Source organism: Anabrus simplex, chromosome 11 (genome assembly GCF_040414725.1).
Source record: "Anabrus simplex isolate iqAnaSimp1 chromosome 11, ASM4041472v1, whole genome shotgun sequence".
NCBI classification, from domain to species: Eukaryota; Metazoa; Arthropoda; class Insecta; order Orthoptera; family Tettigoniidae; genus Anabrus; species Anabrus simplex.
The window spans coordinates 41,611,805-41,631,534 of record NC_090275.1 but is presented as its reverse complement, the minus strand read 5'-3'; the positions used below and the strand labels follow the sequence as shown (position 1 = coordinate 41,631,534).

Sequence of the window (19,730 nt, the reverse complement as noted above, 5' to 3'; positions counted from 1 at the left end):
TAAATAAATAAATAAATAAATAAATAAATAAATTGAGAGCATTGAGAATAGGACACAGGTTCATGTGACATTCTTTCCACAAAATGTTTTCATAATCCAGTTCCGTTAGTGGCAGTAACTCTTTATGTATCACTCTATTTGCGGCCAGGGAGAAGTGGTACATAGTTCTATAGTCATAATATTGAAGGATGATTTCTGACAGTTCTTAAAGGTAAGTCCGTTGCCATGGAAACGTGGACGGACCCACTGCAGTCGCCATGGAGATAAGGGCTGTTGGGAGGCTCGTGTTGCTTGGAGCTGCCAAAACTCTCACTTCTGAGTTACGTAAAATAGAACATAGCAGTCTGAAGGAACGAACAAGTGATCTTTAAGCGAAAGGAAGGAGAAAGGAACGTGGCAACACCGTACAATGCTCCTCCCTCCAGCCCTATCTGTCAAAACGCTTCTTTTAATATTTCAGGTATTGGCGAAGGTGTTTCAAGGCAAGTCTCGTATTGCTTTGACTGATGTGTCTGAGATTAGTTTCCCTTCATCTTCGAATATCAGTACATAACAATATCAATCCGTACCCTATGAAGAAGGAGGTACAGTTAGTAGTTGCCATACTTACCGAGTTGACAGCCATAGTTTGTAGTTCCTTGGACGCAGGGTGGTTGAATGTGACCGCTACTACGCATGCGCCACACCCTCCCTCTTGGCACATGAATTTGGTACCGCGCAGGTTTGCATAATTTCTTATGTAAGTATTCAGTGATGTATCTGGAGGTATCTTGCTGTCAACTGAAATATAAAGACAAATTAGCTGTAAATAAGCACGATCTTAAATTGGAAAGGCCTGGGAGTTCAGAATTCGGAAGGAGCTACAAGCTAGATGGTAAATTTTAAATACACGTGTCAAATTTCCCTTCGAGAAATTAAATGATCATATATATGTCTTTCAATAAATGAAACTCACATTGATAGCGAATAATTTATTTGCAACTAAGAAATAGTTTTCAAGAGACATATGTATGGAATTTTGAGTCGACAAGTGTAGTATTCGGTGCATCGAAAGGAGGGAACTGACTCAGGTCCTATGAAACTGCCGCGAATGAAATAATCAATGAAATGAAATGGCGTATGGCTTTTAGTGCTGGGCGTGTTCGAGGACATATTCGGCTCGCCAGGTACAGGTTTTCTTATTTGGCGCCCGGAGGCGACCTGCGTGTCGTGATGAGAATGAAATGATGAAGACGACACATACACCCCGCCCCAGAGCCATCGGAATTAACCGATGATTGTTAAAATTCACCGACCCTGTCGGGAATCGAACACGGGACCCCTGTGACCAAAAGCCAGCATGCTAACCATTTAGCCATGGATCCGGACATCAATGAAATAATATGATGAGATGAGACCTCTTTGATAAAAGAGCCTTGCATATGTCTCTCAGTTATGGCCATCCATCAATACTTCACATCACAGCTTGCTCGGTTGCTAGGTAACATCGCGTCACCAATTTAGTACTGCAAATTTCCAGATGACACCCAGCCATAAGACATATTTATGTCAAAAATAAAAGGAGCGATCAAAAAAGTTTCCGCTCGACGACCGTACTGTCCTGAATCGGGATGCCAATCAGGCAAAATCACCGTGAACATTGAGGCATTCATCCGTCTGACGCACCAGGTTGAAGATCGCCGTGTGGTAAAACACCGTCTCCTGCTGCACATCCTCACCCGACAGGAACCGTCGGACCTTCAAAGCCTTTTTGAGGGGGCCGAAGGCATGATAATCGCATGGGGAGACATCAGGGCTATAGGGCGGGAGCTCGAGTGTCTCCCACTTCAGTTGTTACTGTCCCTAATGGATGAGGCTGCCCTCACAGATCAAATGGCGTCTTGTGTCGAAACGCGACCCGCACGGAACTTGGTGCACCATTCCACAGCGGTGCTTTTTGACAGACATGCTGCCCCATACACAGCCTTCATTCTCCGATTGATATCCACCGGTGTTTGTCCTTACGAAGCTAAGAACAGAATAATAGCACGTTGGTCCTGTTTGGACGCATTTGGTAATAACTTCGCCATAGTTCACGTGGGTGCATTTAACGCACACACCTCGGCAGGACACAACTGCCACACTAATCCCTTTGCCTACATGTCCGAGCTTATACACCCGCATCGGAGTCGCGCTACGTTGTATGTCCACTGCAACAAGGCCCACAGACGGAAACTTTTTGATCGCGCCTTGTAACAACTAGCCCACCTCAGAGAGGCTGAACACGTTATAGCAAATTCAATAGCATGCAAAGTACAGTAATACAATCCTTGATCGGGAAGTCCCTCAGGTCTGTCGTACTGTTTCCGAGGTGGGATTTTTGAACGTGAACTGTGAATTGTCTCAAAGGCAGTAGGTTTGTGCATCAAAAACTGTATCGATAAGTTACTTGTGTTGCACATTATGTAGGACGTTTGCATCAGAAGGTCATCTGAGTTCAGCTGTCGCACATTATGTAAAGTGTTTGACGAATTATAGTCCTTATAAAATATCAAAGCCATCTTAGTAACAGTTCTGATGGTAACAATTATTATTATTGTTCCGAAAATATTATGGAAAACAGAGGTGAAAGATGGTGCGGACATGAATGAGTGGATATAAAACAGTCAGAAGATTGAGTCAAAATTTTAAAATTATAAGCTATATTTCATCCTCTTTTTTTTCTGTTCAAATTTTAAATTTTACACTTTGCTAAGAGAAACAATTCAGGTACAGAACTATCTCGTTAGCTTAGGTACAATGTTGAGAAAAAACAAACTGGATAATCAACAAATCGCCAATTAACAATCTTAGTTTAAAGCTAGCAAATTTACAAATGTTACTTGAGCCGGATCTCCCCATTTCTTTTACACCAATAGTAAGAGCATCTTTGTTCTATAAATTTACACTTAGGGACCTATTTATTTAAATTCACACTTCCTATGCCTATCAAAGGCAAGACCTACATTTTGCAATATCAAACAGTATTCACTGTCTCAACTGCTCAATACTCTGGCATCTTTAACATGAAATAAATGGAATTAAACAGGGGTAACAAGTATCCATTCTACGTGGGCTTTGGTAAAAACAAAAGGTTAAATTACTGGCTTAAAAAACAAGCTGGTAAGGAGGCGAACTCTTGCACTCCTAGACATTTATATTAAATGCATAAAATCCTATTTGGGCTTATGATCCGACATTACAGAGGCTAAGCCTATAATGGGGAAGTGACTAGATGCAGAAAACTAGTTACAGAAATTACAAGATAGAAATGGTTACAAAATCATAGTCACCTCACAATCAAGTTGAGAGGGAACACAAGAGGGTTCTATTCCCTGATTTAGGATAAATTCTTTCGGTTTGTTTAAAATTAAATTTAGAGTTGAAATTTACATTTTAGAAAATGAAGTTACATTACTAAACCTTCCCCTCGATCTAGCTTTGAAAGAATATCAGATTTTAAACTGGGTCTGCCATTACCTTGAGCTGGTGGATCTCCTGAAGATGGATGAGGCGCCCCCGTCTCCCTTACGAACACACACTAGATGTAGGCTGAAGCGATCACAAATAAAACTTGGTCCAAAAAGTGTCAGCTTTTATAGTAGAGGGGAAAGTTCTAGAAACTCTGGGCTAAGGCCCGACACCCTCCTCCCCCCAATTCTCATAGAATAATCAAATAAATACCAGAAAGTTTTGATTGGCCGAAAAATAAATGTACAAAATTTTTCATTGGCCAACATCTTAAGCTGGCGAGAAGATATAGAAGTGTTGTAAACGTTAGCACACCGAAAACAAAGAATAAACATTTCAGTTTAGGAAACCTTAACATACAAAATTACTCTAGAATTTTAATAGTTTATCTTTACACCAGAGGGCACAACATAAGTTTATAGTAGCGACATCTGTTGTGAAATGTTCAAACTTCTTGTAACAGTCGTTTCAAACTTTCCTTTATAGAGGGCCCTATCAAGGGCGCGTAATTTAAATGTACGGGGCGGGCGTATTTCCGGTACAATTATAATTAGTCATAGTTAATTATTATAATAAAGTCTTTGAACCAATAATTAATTTGGATTGAATTGTTGCATATTATGTACGGTGTTTTGCATTAATAAGTTCCAGATTTCTTCATATCATTAATAGGGGTTGCAGTAAGGGTATAAACGAGATGGCATATAAGACACTCGTAAAACCACAATAATAGTTCCAGTGTATGGGACCTTCACGAGGATTACTTGATTCGAGAATTGGAAAAATTCCGAAAACAAGCAGTACGATTTGTTCAGGGTGATATCCGAAAATGTTCCAAACTTTGGGCCGGGAAGACTTGGGAGTAAGGACCGAACTAAATGGTACGTTTCGAGCTGTCAGTGGAGAGAAGACGTGGAACAGCTTTGTTAGACGATAAGGTTGAGTAGCGTTTTTAAAAGTAGGAAATATAACAATATGAAATAAAGTTGGAATTCAATAGGACAAATTGGGCCAAATATTCGTTTATAGGAACAGGAGTTGGGGATAGGAATAATTTACCTAGGGAAATAATCGATACATTTCCAACTTCTTTGTTGTTATTCGAGAACGTACAATGTATCTGCCACCTGGATGACAGCCCTAAATGCAGATCAGTGGTGATAAATAGATAGGTCGTGTCCAGATTTTTAGGCAGTAACAGGTTAGAATGCGCCGGCCCCGCAGTGTAGGGGTAGCGTACCTGCCTCTTACTCAGAGGCCCCGGTTTCCATTCACGGCCAGATCAGGGTTTTTTTACCTGCATCTGAGGGCTAGTTCGAGGTCCACTCCGCCCACGTAATTACAATTGAGGAGCTATCTGACGGTGAGATGGCGGCCCCGGTCTAGAGAGCCAAGAACAACAGCCGAAAGGTTCCGTCGTGCTTACCACACGATACCTCGTAATCTGGATGCCTTCGAGCTGAGCAGCAGTCGTTTGGTAGGCCACGGCCCTTTAGGGCTGTTGCGCCATGGGCTTTGGTTTGGTTCAATAGGTTAGAATGCAAACTTATTGAAGTGGGTAACAAGTATAGTCTACCCTACACAACGGTCATGTTATGAGTCTTGCATAAGCTTTAGGGGTACGGCCCATCATAACTCGTACAATTTATGTTATACTTCCTACATAACGGAAGAACGGGCTAGACTACACTTCCTAAGAACCAAATTAGTTTCCATTCTAACCTATTACTGCGTAAAAATCCGGAGTATATTAAGTTATTTGGGTAGAACACTTGCACATTGTGTAGGGTGTTCCCATCAGTAAATAACCTGAGTTGAAGTGTTACGCATTATGGAGGTTTTTGCATAATACGTCCTTTGTGCTATTTTCAATAATTTTTGTAAGGTTGTTCTTATGCGTACCATACCTATACCTGCAATTCCACACATTGAAAATTTGACAACTCTTTGTGTGACACTTTATAGTTTAAATAATCCATATTACTGCCTCCTGAAGTATTTACTCATACTCTAGAAACACCTTGTTTATGGATACCAATCTCTGTCGTATTTTGAAGAGAACTGCTACTCACACATTATCGCAGGCTTTAATACCGATAAATTAAAATAATCGCTCCCCTTACACACCTTCATTTGTCATAGAGGCCAACTATATTTCCTAGCTCCCTCTGTGGATCAGTGATAGTGTGTCGGCCTCCGTATTCCAAGTTAACGGGTTCAAAGCCAGCAGATGTAGTCTGATTTTTGAAGGGTGGGAAAATGTCCATTTGACACTCCATGTCGTACGATGTTGGCATGTACAAGATATCTGATGACACATTTGGTGTTTACCGGACAAAATGAATTAAATCTTAGCGTTAGACTCCCTTGAGAGATTCGGTTCACTCTGCCTTCTAGTAGGCACAGCGTAAAACGGAACGTCGAAATTGATGAACAAGCAGCCAGATGACGTCAATTACAATGCTTCTACACGGTAGCTGAGGCTATAAGATTATTATTATTATTATTATTATTATTATTATTATTATTATTATTATTATTATTATTATTATTATTATTATTATTCCTTAGTTGCAATTTGTATTGTATAGTATTGAATCAAAATCTCAAAATATTATTATTATTATTATTATTATTATTATTATTATTATTATTATTGTTACCGTGTTTTTGTGGTAGTTATGCATGAAAGAAGGTGCTGGGTGGTGAATAGGTCTCAAGCTACTAAAGTGAAATTAATTTTAAAATTTAACAAGGTTATATTTTCTTTTCAAAATTAGGTAACAACAAATAGAACAGGTACTTAGTAGCCGAAACACGATTGAAAAATACATTTACATAGGTACCCCATTTGGGGCTTCAAAAGTCAGAAACATAATTCTTGAGAAATGAGCCCAACCTTACAATGAACACCATACAACAAAGGGGCCGAAAACCCCCAAACATGCCAGAAACATTTGCTTCCAATTACACCCAAAAGCCTCCTTGAGGCAGAAACACAATTTTCAAGAAAGGGCAACTTCCCCTTAAAATCCAAGCCTATCATAGGCCACTCCAAACTCCACTTTTAAGCTGTCCTCCAAGGACGTATACACAGGGGTAAAATACCCAACCTACTGAGGTCCGTTAAATAACAAGAAAGTTAATACATGACCTCTAAAATACAATTTGAGAGGAGGCAAATTTGCACTCCTAATACACTTTGCTTAAGACCTACTTGGCACTAGGCCGTTAATACAAGGGCTAATCCCATACTACAGAGGTGACTTAATAGCAATTTACATTACATTACGGAAGAATTGGTTGAGAAAAATAAGTTCACCTCAAGACGATGTGAGTGGGAGCTCGAGAGGGTTAAGCACTCTCTATCCCGATATGTCGTTTTAAAAGGGAATATATGAAAAGAGTAGTTACATTTTAGGAAAAGGTTACATGGTTGAACTCTTAGAACCCGCCCCGAAAGTTAAACTGCTGAGCTAGCAAAGAAAGAAGTTATTAATCGGCCATTACCTTGTTGTTGACCGCTGCCGAAGAAAGAGGCGCTTCCCGCCCCCTGCTATGTACTTAACACACTGAAAGATGGAACAGAAGTGGCGCAGAGACCTAAAAATCAGCAGTTTATATCCTCTCGTGGAAGGTTCTAGGCGTTAGGGGAATGAAAACACCCGCCCACAATTATTTTATTGGCTAGGTTACAGAAACATATCCAAGTTGGGGGGAAATACATCGGATTGGTCGGAAATTACTAAAAGAAATTCGGGATTGGATAAATCTAAAACAAGGGGAAAAAGAGGGGTATACAGCCAACTTAAACAATAACTAAAAAAAATTAGCAAAGAACAAACATTTGAAATAAAAATTTCTCCAACAAAATAGTTCTTTGACTCCGCACTAGGTTGCACTATTGTTGATCTTCAGTAGTGTCCTCTAGAAGAGAAAGTTCACACTTCTTACTTCAAGTGAAACAAAAACACATCAAAAATGACACAGTTCAAAAACTCAAAATTTTCCACGTGGTGACATCTTCTGAGAAAGTAGAGAATTAATAGCGTAGATAAAGTTCAGACTTCCTCCAGCAGAGGAGTTTCAACTGGCGCACATTTTAAATTAGCGGAGTGGAGGTGTACCGCCCGGTACAATTATTATTATTATTATTATTATTATTATTATTATTATTATTATTATTATTATTATTATTATTATTATTATTATTATTATTCCCTATGTTTACCCTCCGAGGTCGGTTTTTCCTCGGAATCAGCGAAGTATCCCACCTCTACCGCCTCAAGGGCAGTGTTCTGCAGCTTTAGACTCTGGGTCGGGTGATACAACTGGGGAGGATGAGCAGTAACTCGCCCAGGTGGCCTCACATGCTATGCTGAACAGGGGCCTTGCGGGGGATGGGAATATTGGAATGGATAGACAAGAAAGACGGAAGGAAGCGGCCGTGGCCTTAAGTTAGGTACCATCTCGGCATTTTCCTGGAGGTGAAAGTGGGGAAACCACTGAAAACCACTTCCAGGATGGATGAGGTGGGAATCGAACTTACCTCTACTCAGTTGACCTCCCGAGGCTTAGTGGACCCCGTTCCAGCCCTCGTACCACTTTTCAAATTTCGTAGCAGGGCTAGAAATCGAACCCGGGCCTCCGGAAGTGGCAGCTAATCACACTAACCACTGCACCACAGAGGCGGACAAAAATCTATAATTACTATACTTAAGTTGGTAAACTATCAACCTTTACCTCTCTGTCGAAACGTTATACTTTGTAGCTTTTTTTTTCTTTTTCACTTTTGACATATATACCACATTCCTCCGCCCCTGACAGCTATATCCCTCAAATCCGGGTACTTTTTGTTGTTTGCACATTATTTACCCCATTCCACTTGTAAGTCACAATCGCCGCTACACCTGTTACTTGCTGATAAATCTACTAACACTAGGTTGTCGCATATCAATTATCACAGGACTGTACCGAAATCGAACCCTCCAACTTAGGTTCAAAAAGGCAGACCGGCGAGTTTGTATTTTGTCAGTCAGTTGGTTCAAATCCTAACCATGGTAATCATTGAGAAAGATCGAACGTTTATGGGTAATGCGACGGACAGTGTCATTATCAAGCTATTAGTGGAATTTCTCATTGAGTCAGTTAGACTCACCTGTTCTGTTACACCATTCCTTGAATGGCATTGACAGCACACGTGTTCTGACCTCAACAGACTCCGTCACCAACTGAAGTTCCTTCCGTGGTTGTTGAAAGGACATCTAATTCGGCCTAGAGATGGGCAAACAAAATAACACAACAGTTATTTTGGGACTGTTCCGGCCTGTTCTTTAAATGAACAATACGCCGCAACATCCTGTTCCGAAATAACAGTGTCCCAAATCGCCTAGACCCCACGGGGATTGGTCTAGGTGTTCGAGAACATCGCAAGCGCCGCTGGTTAACAAATTGTTCCGTCTCGGGGGGAACCTAAGTGCTATAGTTCTCTATAATGTTTTCGATGTTCTCTGGAACTAGTTTGAACTAGCGAGAAAGGCAAAGAAGAGCAGTGAGACCAAGGGACCAGGAAAGGGAACTCGCGAAATAAAAATTTGTAAGAGACGCACGTCTTAGCAATTCGATGGACAGCGAATCCGCGGAAAGTATGAATGGCATTGATTATTAATATGTCTTCACTCTAATTCCCACTGCGTTTAACCATGTGCATCATCATCTACGAGCATTGTTTTCAAACCGTGGTTTACGATTATTTGTTTTGTGCTCTCTACTGCAATTTTTAAATTGGAGGTGTTAGAAAATAAATATCCTAACAATTATTTTAAATATAACTATACCCATTTTTTTCTCTATATATGAGGAATCTGTTCCTGAAGTTGTGCCGTCTAGTTTTTATACAGCCTGTACAAATATTATCAGATGAGTAAATGTAATTGTGTGAGAGGCTTATGTCACTCAATGCAGATTCGCTTAGCAAGTGTCTAAGTCACCACATCATCGGGTAACTATTTCCTCTGAATTCCTGCGATCCTACTCATTTTGCTTGAAGTTCCTTCTGGAAAAAATACCAGTATACATTGTTTAGGCTAAACTGAACTAAAGCGCACCAATTTAAGCAAAAAAAACCTCGCAGTGAGGAAACTATTTTCGAATTAGCATACACTAGGTTTGTTGATATTTTCCCATTCCCCCACGGAACTGTTAACAAAAACGAACAACTTTGCCCATCTCTAATTCGGCCCAGTCACCATCGCAGCCTCCATCGGTGGAAGTCTGAAGACTCCGTCCTTTCTGGTCACAGAACTAAGTTTTTTTTTTTTGCTGTACGTCGCGCACACAGATAGGTCTTATGGCGACGATGGGGCAGGGAGGGGCTAGGAGTGGGAAGGAAGTGGCCGTGGCCTTAATTAAGGTACAGCCCCAGCATTTGCCTGGTGTGAAAGTGGGAAACCACAGAAAACCATCTTCAGGGCTGCCGACAGTGGGGTTCGAACCTACTATCTCCCGAATACTGGATACTGGCCGCACTTAAGCGACTGCAGCTATCGAGATCGGTTACAGAACTAAGTAACTGCACACACTCTCGCCCACACATTTTCATTGATCGCCTTGACTAGGTTCAGTTGTACTGACCAGACTATCTATCTATCTACCTATCTTTTTTTTTTTGCTAGGGGCTTTACGTCGCACCGACACAGATAGGTCTTATGGCGACGATGGGATAGGAAAGGCCTAGGAGTTGGAAGGAAACGGCCGTCGCCTTAATTAAGGTACAGCCCCAGCATTTGCCTAGTGTGAAAATGGGAAACCACGGAAAACCATTTTCAGGTCTGCCGATAGTGGGATTCGAACCTTCGAACCTATCTACCTATAAGGAAGTTTTCTTTCCCCACCCTGAGGGGTAGGGCGGGCTACCTATAAGGCAACACACTCTCTCTCTCTCTCTCTCTCTCTCTCTCTCTGGACAAGGGAAGAGGTGATGATGCGAATATTTAGAACCTAGCGAATTGGCCAAGTGGGCAGGGGCGCGCAGCTATGAGTTTTTACTTGGGAGATGAGGGTCGGCAGCCCTAAAGGTGGTTTTCCATTTTCAAAACATGCAAATGCTGGTGCTGTACCTTAAGAGACCACGGCCGCTTCCTTCCCACTCCTAGTCCTTTCCTGTCCCATCGTCGCCATATGACTTATCTGCGTCGGAGCGACATAAAGCAGCTTGTAATATATATATAAAACATAAATGAGATGGAGAAATAAGTTTACAGTTTTAGAGTGAAAAATTGTTGGCCCCTTGCCTTAGGGGGAGTGTAATAATATGATGTTTTATGCGGCAAAGTGGTGGACGAGGAGGAAGATGAGTGCTTGACAAGATCTGATGATGATAATAATATGAAGCAGGCTAAGTTGAAGGCGGAAGACTGTGAATGGATGTGAAGTGTCTGTTTTTTTTTAAATTATGAATGGGTGAGCAGCGTGGAAGGTGGTTAAATGTCTGGAATAAGAAGTAGACGTTTGAGTGTGATAATTAAATCGAAATAATCAAATTAATCTATTGCACGCCAGCAGAAAATATCACGCTTGAACAAAGAGTTTTCATGTACGACACGTATGTAAAAACTGACTGTTGTAGAGTCTAGACAGTTTCAGGTGGAGAAACTGTTAGGCTTCTTGTTAATAAATAAAGAACAACGGGATCGCTCAACGCTAAAATTCCTAATTCGAAACGAAGAGGCATGCTTTCCGAGTAAGTATTTATGGCGTGTTGCACAGGAAGTTGGCGGTACGAAAGTCTCTGTCCATACGGCTACCAAACGTCTTAAACTGAAACCTTATACAAAAAGCAAAGTCACCTCCGTACAGGCTATGAAGGCCTTTGGAGGCGTGGAAGGTAAACGCTTCCACCATTATTAACCTCGGCACGTGATGGGATAGAGTGGTTAGCTCTACGCCCGGCCGCCTTTGCCCCCAGGAATTAACCTAGTACTCATTTTTGGTGTAGGCTGAGTGAACCTCAGGGCCATATGCATCTCCGGAAATGGAAATCTCGTTTCTTAAATTTTACGACTTCCTGACGAGGATTCGAAGCCACGTCCTTCCGGGCGAACCGAGCACGCCTTTACCGCCTCGGCCAGGAAGCCCCGGGGCTGGAAATAAAGTAGAAAGCAATATTTAATGAAATAACAAATGCGATTGCATTGCATTGCATTCCTTCAGTGTCGTCAACCGCAAAGTCTATTACCTTTTGCCAAATGTCGGGAAAACGTTGGAGACATTTGGCGACGGAGCGCTCTACTGCGCGGAGTACATCTGCCACGGCAGGAAACTGGTGGCCTCGGAGGGGTTCCTTCAACTTCGGAAACAGATCGAAGCCGCAAGGACTCATGTCCGGTGAGTATGGAGGGCGTTCCAAGACCTCCCTATACCACCGTTGCAATAACAGCTTGACATTGTTTGTGACAGGTGGTGGTGGTGGTGATTATTCTTTTAAAAGGAAGTACAACTAAGCAACCATCCTCTATATAACACTAAGCAGAGAGAAAAATGGAAGGGATCCGACACTTCGAAAAATGAATGTATCGGCCAAAGAAAGACTCCCTAGGCCTCCATACGTAATACCGTTGGGGTCGGAAAAAACAAGAGTTGACCAAGGGAGGTCGGATAGGACAGATTAAGGTGAGGAATCTGGCACAAGTAAGTGGAAGCAATGCCAGGGCTCAGCTAAGGGCCCCGTGGTCGCCAACCCAGCTCAAAATTTCAGAGCCCCTGTGGCCCTTTTAGTCGCCTCTTACGACAGGCAGGGGATACCGTGAGTGTTATTCTACCGCCCCCACCCACAGGGGGATTGTTTGCGACATGACAACACGATAGGACGATCGTCTCGCAATAAACATAGACGTTTGCGCCGCATACCGGACGCAGTAGTTGTACCTGAGGCACAGCACGTGCAAGACTGCCACCCTCGTAGTCGTGTGCCACAATCAACATAAGCTTCACCCGACTGGGTTTCCAGTCGAAATTTCCGTTGACGTGACGAACCTGGGTGAAACCCATTTATTCGATTGACGCTTTATTTCAGACTTATAGGCTCGTACCCACGTCTCATCAATACGCTGCAGAAATGCGTCTTCTTCGTTGCCATATCTGTCCAGGTGGATGCCAGCCAGTGCATATCGGTTCCATTTCCGAACGTCGGCGAATTGATTTGGAGCCCAACGTGACGCAATTTTCCCCATATCAAGACATTTCGTCAGAAAGTGCCCCACCGTTTCATGACTGAGACCAATCTCTACGGATAATTCGCGGATGGTCTACGGAAACGAGACCACTCGCGATGTCAGTACCTGTGCGGTGCGAATTCGCAGTCCCATTCCGACCCGCGCGAAACGCCTTGACTCAACGTGCATCCGTCCTATACGGTAATGCCACAGGCTTCACGTAATCCTCGGTAACATTCTGATGCATTTTTTTCACGGGCAACCTCAATTTTAATCCACGAACGCTGATCAGTGATCACCTTTTGAAAACATGCCTGAGAGCGGCGAAACTGACACTCTTCACTTCAACGCCACACAGTAACACCACTCCCAACTGGATGCTCGTCAAATGTACACTACTCATCGACTATAGCACCACCTGACGCTCCCATATCCTATTTGCGCATGCCTGATCTCCTGCGAGTGTCCGGACTACTTTGCCGCTACTTTATTTACATCCCTCGTAGAATGTCCCCCTGTGGGTCGGGGCGGTAGAACAACAACCAAGGTATCCCCTGCCCGTCGTAAAAGCCGACTACAAGGGCCCCAGGGGCTCTGAACTTTGGAGCGTGGGTTGGCGACCACGCGGTCCTTAGCTCAGTCCTGGCATTGCTTCCACTTGCTTGTGCCAGGTTCCTCACTTTCATCTCTCCAATCCGACCTCTCTTGGTCAACTCTTGTTGTTTTCCGACCTCGACGGTATTACGTATGGAGGCCTAGGGAGTTTTTCATCTTCACACCCTTCGTGGCCCTTGTCTTCCTTTGGCCGATGCCTTCATATTTCGAAGTGTCGACCTTTTCCATGTTTTCTCTCTGATTAGTGTTATACAGAAGTTGGTTGCCCAGTTGTACTTTCTCTTAAAACAATAATCACCACCACCACCTCGTCAAATGACTGCCATGCATGAATTAAGGCCCTGTGACGATGAAAAGGAAGTAAATTTATCTTACTGCGTTGATCCACATTTGACAATTTTTCGTGGTGAGGCATGGTTTCGTTCGGATGTTCACGCAGCTTCAAAGAACCATAAATATTGGAATTCATGACGTTGCATTACATGACGAAAAAGTGTGCCGTGACTGTAAGACGAATAACAGGGCCATCATTTTAATAATTAACTTACCGGGCGAGTTGGCCGTGCGCTTAGGGGCGCGCTGCTGTAATCTTGCATCCGGGAGATAGTGGGTTCGAATCCTACTGTCGTCAGCCCTGAAGATGTTTTTCCGTGGTTTCCCATTTTCACACCAGGCAAATGCTGGGGCTGTTCCTTAATTAAGGCCACGGCCGCTTCCTTCTCACTCCTAGGCCTTTCCTATCCCAACGTCGCCATAACACCTATCTGTATCGGTGCGTCGTAAAACCACTACCAAAAAATATGTTATTGTTTCTACGTCCAACTACCGACTTTGACGGTTTCCGGAGACGTCGAAGTACCGGAATTTTGCCCCACAGGAGTTCTTTTACGTACCAGTAATTCTACCGACACGAGGCTGACGTATTTGAGCACCTTCAAATACCACCGGACTGAGCCACGATAGAACCAGCCAAGTTGGGGTCAGAAGGCCAGCGCCTCAACCGTCTGAGCCACTCAGCCCGGCGATCATCATGTTAATGCCATAGTAAATGGACACATATGCCGTATAAAGATACTCGTGCAGTTTTTTCAAATGTTGTCAGAGAATTAACGGGTACTTTCAACAAGATTCCATTACAATTCAAGCTCCGATGACGACATTAAAAAAATTTTGGTGATAGGGTTATTTGTAAAGAATGATGACCGCCTCGTTCCCCCGATCTTACCATGTGTGAATTATTTGCGGGAAATGTAAAATAAATAAATAAATAAATAAATAAATAATAAAACTCACACTAAATTACAACAGAAATTAGGACATGATGGAAGAAGAACGTATGCGTGGGAATGGTAATTTCATAATAATATGTCAGAAATGAGTTGTCCGCAGAGGGAAGTCAGTTTGAGTAAGGTTAGCGTACAGAAACTGAACGCTGTAAATGCTATCAATAGACTAAGCGGGATATTACAGTTCCAATGTCTGCGCTAGTGGCACGCCGTGACGGGCAGCGATTGCAGCGCTGTTCCGGCCCCAGGTCGAGCTAACCACTCTCTACCATCTAGGTCGGATAAAAACAAAGGGTTTACCAAGGAGCTTTCAATTTGGAGTGTCTTCAGGACCCTTATTATTTGTGCTAGGCTTCTCACTTGCACACCACCTCTAGCAAATGATTCCTCCGGTATTGGGCTTAGAAGATCTCGGAATTCTTTCATTTTCACGCCCTGCGTGACACTTCCAATTTTTGTTGATATCTTCATTTTCTCTTCCTTTCTGGTGTTAAGAAAGAATTGTTACCGAAATATACACCCCGTTTTTTTAAAAAAAGCACCACCACAACCACCGCTAAGAAAAGTGTAGTTTTTACTTTTGTTCCTGTTCGACCGCAACGATTCTTTTTTGATATCTTGGTATTTTCGAAATTAAAATGTTACTGTCGCAGTTCATCGTTACCCATTAACGACCTGTTCTATATGAAACCAAAAACTATTACACGTCTGACAGAATAACTTACCTCTGTACAGTTTGTCATTGATGGTGAATACGGCTTCGGCCTCCATCTGAAACAAGGTAATTTCAAATCATTTAGTAAATAAAGTACTCTCCTCTCAACACCTTTCCCGTAGGGTAAACTGAGGAAGATAAATACCCCAAAAAGGTCGTTTATAAATTAGGAATATTATAGACCTCAGTTAGGTGATAATACCTGGTGTATGCATAAGTTTTTGCCGGGTTTTGTGGTAAAGAAAACATGTAATTTACAAGGACAACTCATTTTTTTAAAAAATTCAGAATATTGGCCATTTGCTTTTACACACTTCACCCATCTTTCAACTAAGTTATGAATACCATGCAGATAAAAGTGCTTGTCTTTTGCGGCAAACTACTTGTCGATCCATTTTTCAACTTCCTCGAAATTGCTCAAGTGGTGCTCTGCGAGCACGTGCCCCATTGATGCGAAGAGGTGATAGATGGTGCCAGGTCGGGAGAGTACGGCGGGTGCGGAAGGATGTCCCATCCAAGCGATTTCAAAGTGTCTTTCACTAGTGCTGCTGTGCGAGACGGCGCATTGTCGTGTAAGAAAATCACTTTACTATGTCTTATGGCTCACTCCGGTAGTCTTTCGATCTATGCGTGATTTAAATTAGTCATTTGTTGGCGATAACGTTGTGCATTAACGGTTTCATCCAGTAACGCCTGCAATTGCCCGTCTTCGCACTTTTGTGGTCTACATGCGCGCACTGTCTTTGACATTGAAATCACCAGGTTTAAATTATCTAAACCACGTCTCAAGTGTTCTAATCGATGGAGCATGTTCACTATATACTTTTACCAGCAAACGATGACTTCCATAACCTTTTCCTTTTGATTAAATAAGAAATGCAATGCGTGCCGCAAATGTTCCTTTTCAGGCACAAACATCGACATGATCACTGAACGATACAACACAGACGCTAGTGTTTGGCGGACTCAACTTGTGTGTATTGGTAGGTTAATGTCAGACGAACAAACTGACGTATGTGTCAAATTCATACGCAGCGTACTGTTCGCTGGCGCCATCTCTTACTGAAACCGGAAAATACTTATGCATACACCTGGTAATTTTGAATGCTTATTTTGACGTGATAATATCTATAAAATCAGGCTACATATATTCGAACCTTGTGTAACAGAATTATGTCCCCACATTATATCTTATACCTCCGAAACTAAAGATACGATCTGAATTGTTGAGATACAGTGTGATTTAAAATGTGGGACCTGAAAGTATGACATTCGATGGGTGTCAGATGGGAGCTTAAAATAAAGTGGCGATTGTGAGGTACAGTATTTTTGCTAGTTGCTTTACGTCGCAATGACACAGATAGGTTTTGTGGTGACGATAGGACAGGAACGGGCTAGGAGTGGGAAGGAAGTGGCCGTGGCCTTAATTAAGGTACAGCCCCAGCATTTGCCTGGTGTGAAAATGGGAAACCACGGAAAACCATTTTCAGGGCTGCCGACAGTGGGGTTCGAACCTACTATCTCCCGAATACTGGATACTGGCCGCACTCAAGCTCGGTAAGGTACAGTATAGCCCCGGTAATCCGAGCCCATGTAGTTCGAGGCTCCGTGTAATTCGAGCCGGGCTTACAACAATTCTACAAAATACAGTACGACCCTATTTATACGTTTCTCACGAGTGCGTGTTTTTTCGTCTACAATGTAGATATATAAGGAACTCTGCCCCATACTGCAGCAGGAAAGGTACCTTTACGCTGTTCCTTGACATGCTGTTTCTTTTTTCATACATTCACTAATATTGATTTCGCACATCCTTGTAATTCATGACTTCCTGTCAAAAATATATCCCCTATCCAGTCTCTAAAAATAAAGCAGTAGTAGGCTTGTCGTTATTGCAAACAGTAGTGCGTGCACCTGTCTACTGCTTGCAACACTGACAGACGGTACAATCGTTGAAATAATGAACGAACCCGCTGAAGACAGTGGCCTCGAAGTAATGCGAAGAGACTATACGAGTGATGACCTACACCGAGTGTTTAGCAGTGGCATCGCTATACGTCAAGCAGCAATCGAATCATGGACGAAGAAATGCGGTGCGGTGGTCGAAAATTTTGAGGTTTTTTTTTTTTTTTTCAATTTGGTTCATATCGACTTGTGAATGTTGAGTCCGGCCCACGATGAGTGTATGGTTGAAAGACGAATGCTACGCCCGACAGAACAATACCATTGCGGTAGACTTAGGTCTAATAAGACGTAAGTTGCCGTTGAGACTGGCATGCGTTTGATGCGTGCCATTCTTCTGTCTGCAACCTGTTAAAAATGTTCGCTCACTTGTCCGCTTTCTTATTTTTATTTTTGCGAAAACAAACAGAAGCATCACTTAGATATAAACGAAACTGATTTTTGATTCGAGGTTTTTCAATATCGCGGACTGGACACTAGAAGAATTATGATATCGGAATAAGGCGAGGAAGATCCATAAAACGTGTCTTAAACTTCATTCCTTAGACAGGAAAAGATAAAAGTTGACCAAGTAAAATGGAAGAGAAAAGATGATAAAAGTTCTGGTACAAGTGGAAGAAATCTTCAAATTTCATCGCTGACGCATGATCTATTGCTTGGGAATTATTCGTAAGGTGAATTCCATAAACTGTTTAAACTAGATTTCCTTACTAGGATAGGGGAAATGATATTTCAATTAGACTGTTCTTATTTATCAAGTAAACGAGGTTTGCATAATGTTTGTTCTTCAAGCAGTATCTGATGTAAACTATGTACACACCACAAACTCATACAGTATGTGACCCGTTACGGGGAAAGGGATCTAAAGTCGGATTTTTCATTTTTGAGACGTTTGTGGTTCCAACATTGGCATTGTATACTGGGCATTAAAAAAGAAGTGTAATAATAAAATGAAATGGCGTATGGCTTTTAGTGCCGGGAGATCCCAGGACAGATTCGGCTCGCCAGGTGCAGGTCTTTTTGATTTGACTCCCGTAGGTGACCTGCGCGTCGTGATGAGGATGAAATGATGATGAAGATGACACATACACCCAGCCCCCGTGCCAGGGAAATTAACCAATGATTGTTTAAATTCCCGACCCTGCCTGGAATCGAATCCGGGACCCCTGTGACCAAAGGCCAGCACGCTAACCATTTAGGCATGGAGGCGGACTATAATAATAATTTTAATACTTTTACGTCTCACTGACTACTTTTGACGGTATTCGGAGTCGATGAGATGCCGGAAGGCTGTCCCGCAGCAGTTCATTTTCGTGCCAGTAAATCTACTGACGCGAGGCTGACGTATTTGAGCACCTTGAAAACCTGCCAAGTTGGGGTCAGAAGGCTCAACCGTCTGAGCCACTCAGCCGGGCTTTAAAAGAAGAGTTCATATTTCTCGGTGCAATCCTTCAGAAGATATAAATTACTGACTGTTGCTATTAAGGAAACTATATTTTCAGAACAACGCAATTACAGCTTTCACTAATTTTCTTAGCAGTAGTACAAAATGTTCGTGACTTCGAATGATGAACACTCGAACTGCTGTGTAACTTAGTTTCTTAAGAAGGCCCATAGGTAGCGCAAGAAGTCAAAACACAGAAATTCAATTTTTTACACCACAGACGCTTTTGTTCAGCTTTGCCGTAAAAACTTCCATGGCCGACTTTGGGTCTCTTTGTAAGCAATGGGTCCCATATACAGACTTGCCAACAGATACACATTATTCGTAATTATTACGGATTTCACCTCACTATTACTGCATTACGGTCCAAGGGGGTAAATTTACGAAAAAGCGACATCAAAAAAAAAAATTCTACGGGGAGTAAAGGAAAGCAGGAGAAATGAATCCATTCAAGCATTACTGCTCAACCCTCCTCGTTCCCCTCGTTCCAGCGCTTGTGAGTTGGCAACGATACTTCGATCGTCACTTCTTTTGCTACCCGTGAGGGTTAAAAATTCATTGTGATTAAAAGATCTCTTCTCCATTATAAAACTTCAGGTAATAAGTTATTGTAAGTGCAGTGTAATGTGTATCTGACAGTAATTCTCTCACAGAAAGAGTTTTTAATATTGATAGGAAAAATCTGAGGGAATCAAGGTCTGCATTGAGTACATCTACACTGGAAACTCTTATGGTTCAGAAGGAGAAAATTCACACTGAAAAGCGAAACAAGCTACAAAGAATGTTTTTATCAAAGTACCACCGGGTAATGTACAAATGTTATTGTGTAATATGAAATACTTCAGAATAGATTGCTCTCGGGAAGGGCAAAGGGGATGTCATTACCGAGAATGTAGGCGTTACATTCGATATGACTCTAACATTTCCGGGAGGGAGGGGGATTACTAAAATCCCACTTCAAATGTTGGCACTTCTGCATATAGTGAATAAAACTCCGTACTACCCCT

The 19,730-nt window shown here is 42.3% G+C and overlaps 1 protein-coding gene across 1 annotated transcript in view; it reads right to left on the bottom strand.

Annotated features, from left to right (window-relative positions):
- The window catches only part of LOC136883051 (xanthine dehydrogenase/oxidase), a 149,813-nt gene that overhangs the window by 108,442 nt on the left and 21,641 nt on the right, over positions 1-19,730 (bottom strand). Inside the window, exons 2-3 of the mRNA XM_067155193.2 lie at positions 15,328-15,373; positions 611-780 (exon numbers count right to left, since the gene is read on the bottom strand). Of these exons, the coding sequence (XP_067011294.2) occupies positions 611-780; positions 15,328-15,373 (216 nt within the window). The remainder of the gene's footprint in view (positions 1-610; positions 781-15,327; positions 15,374-19,730) is intronic.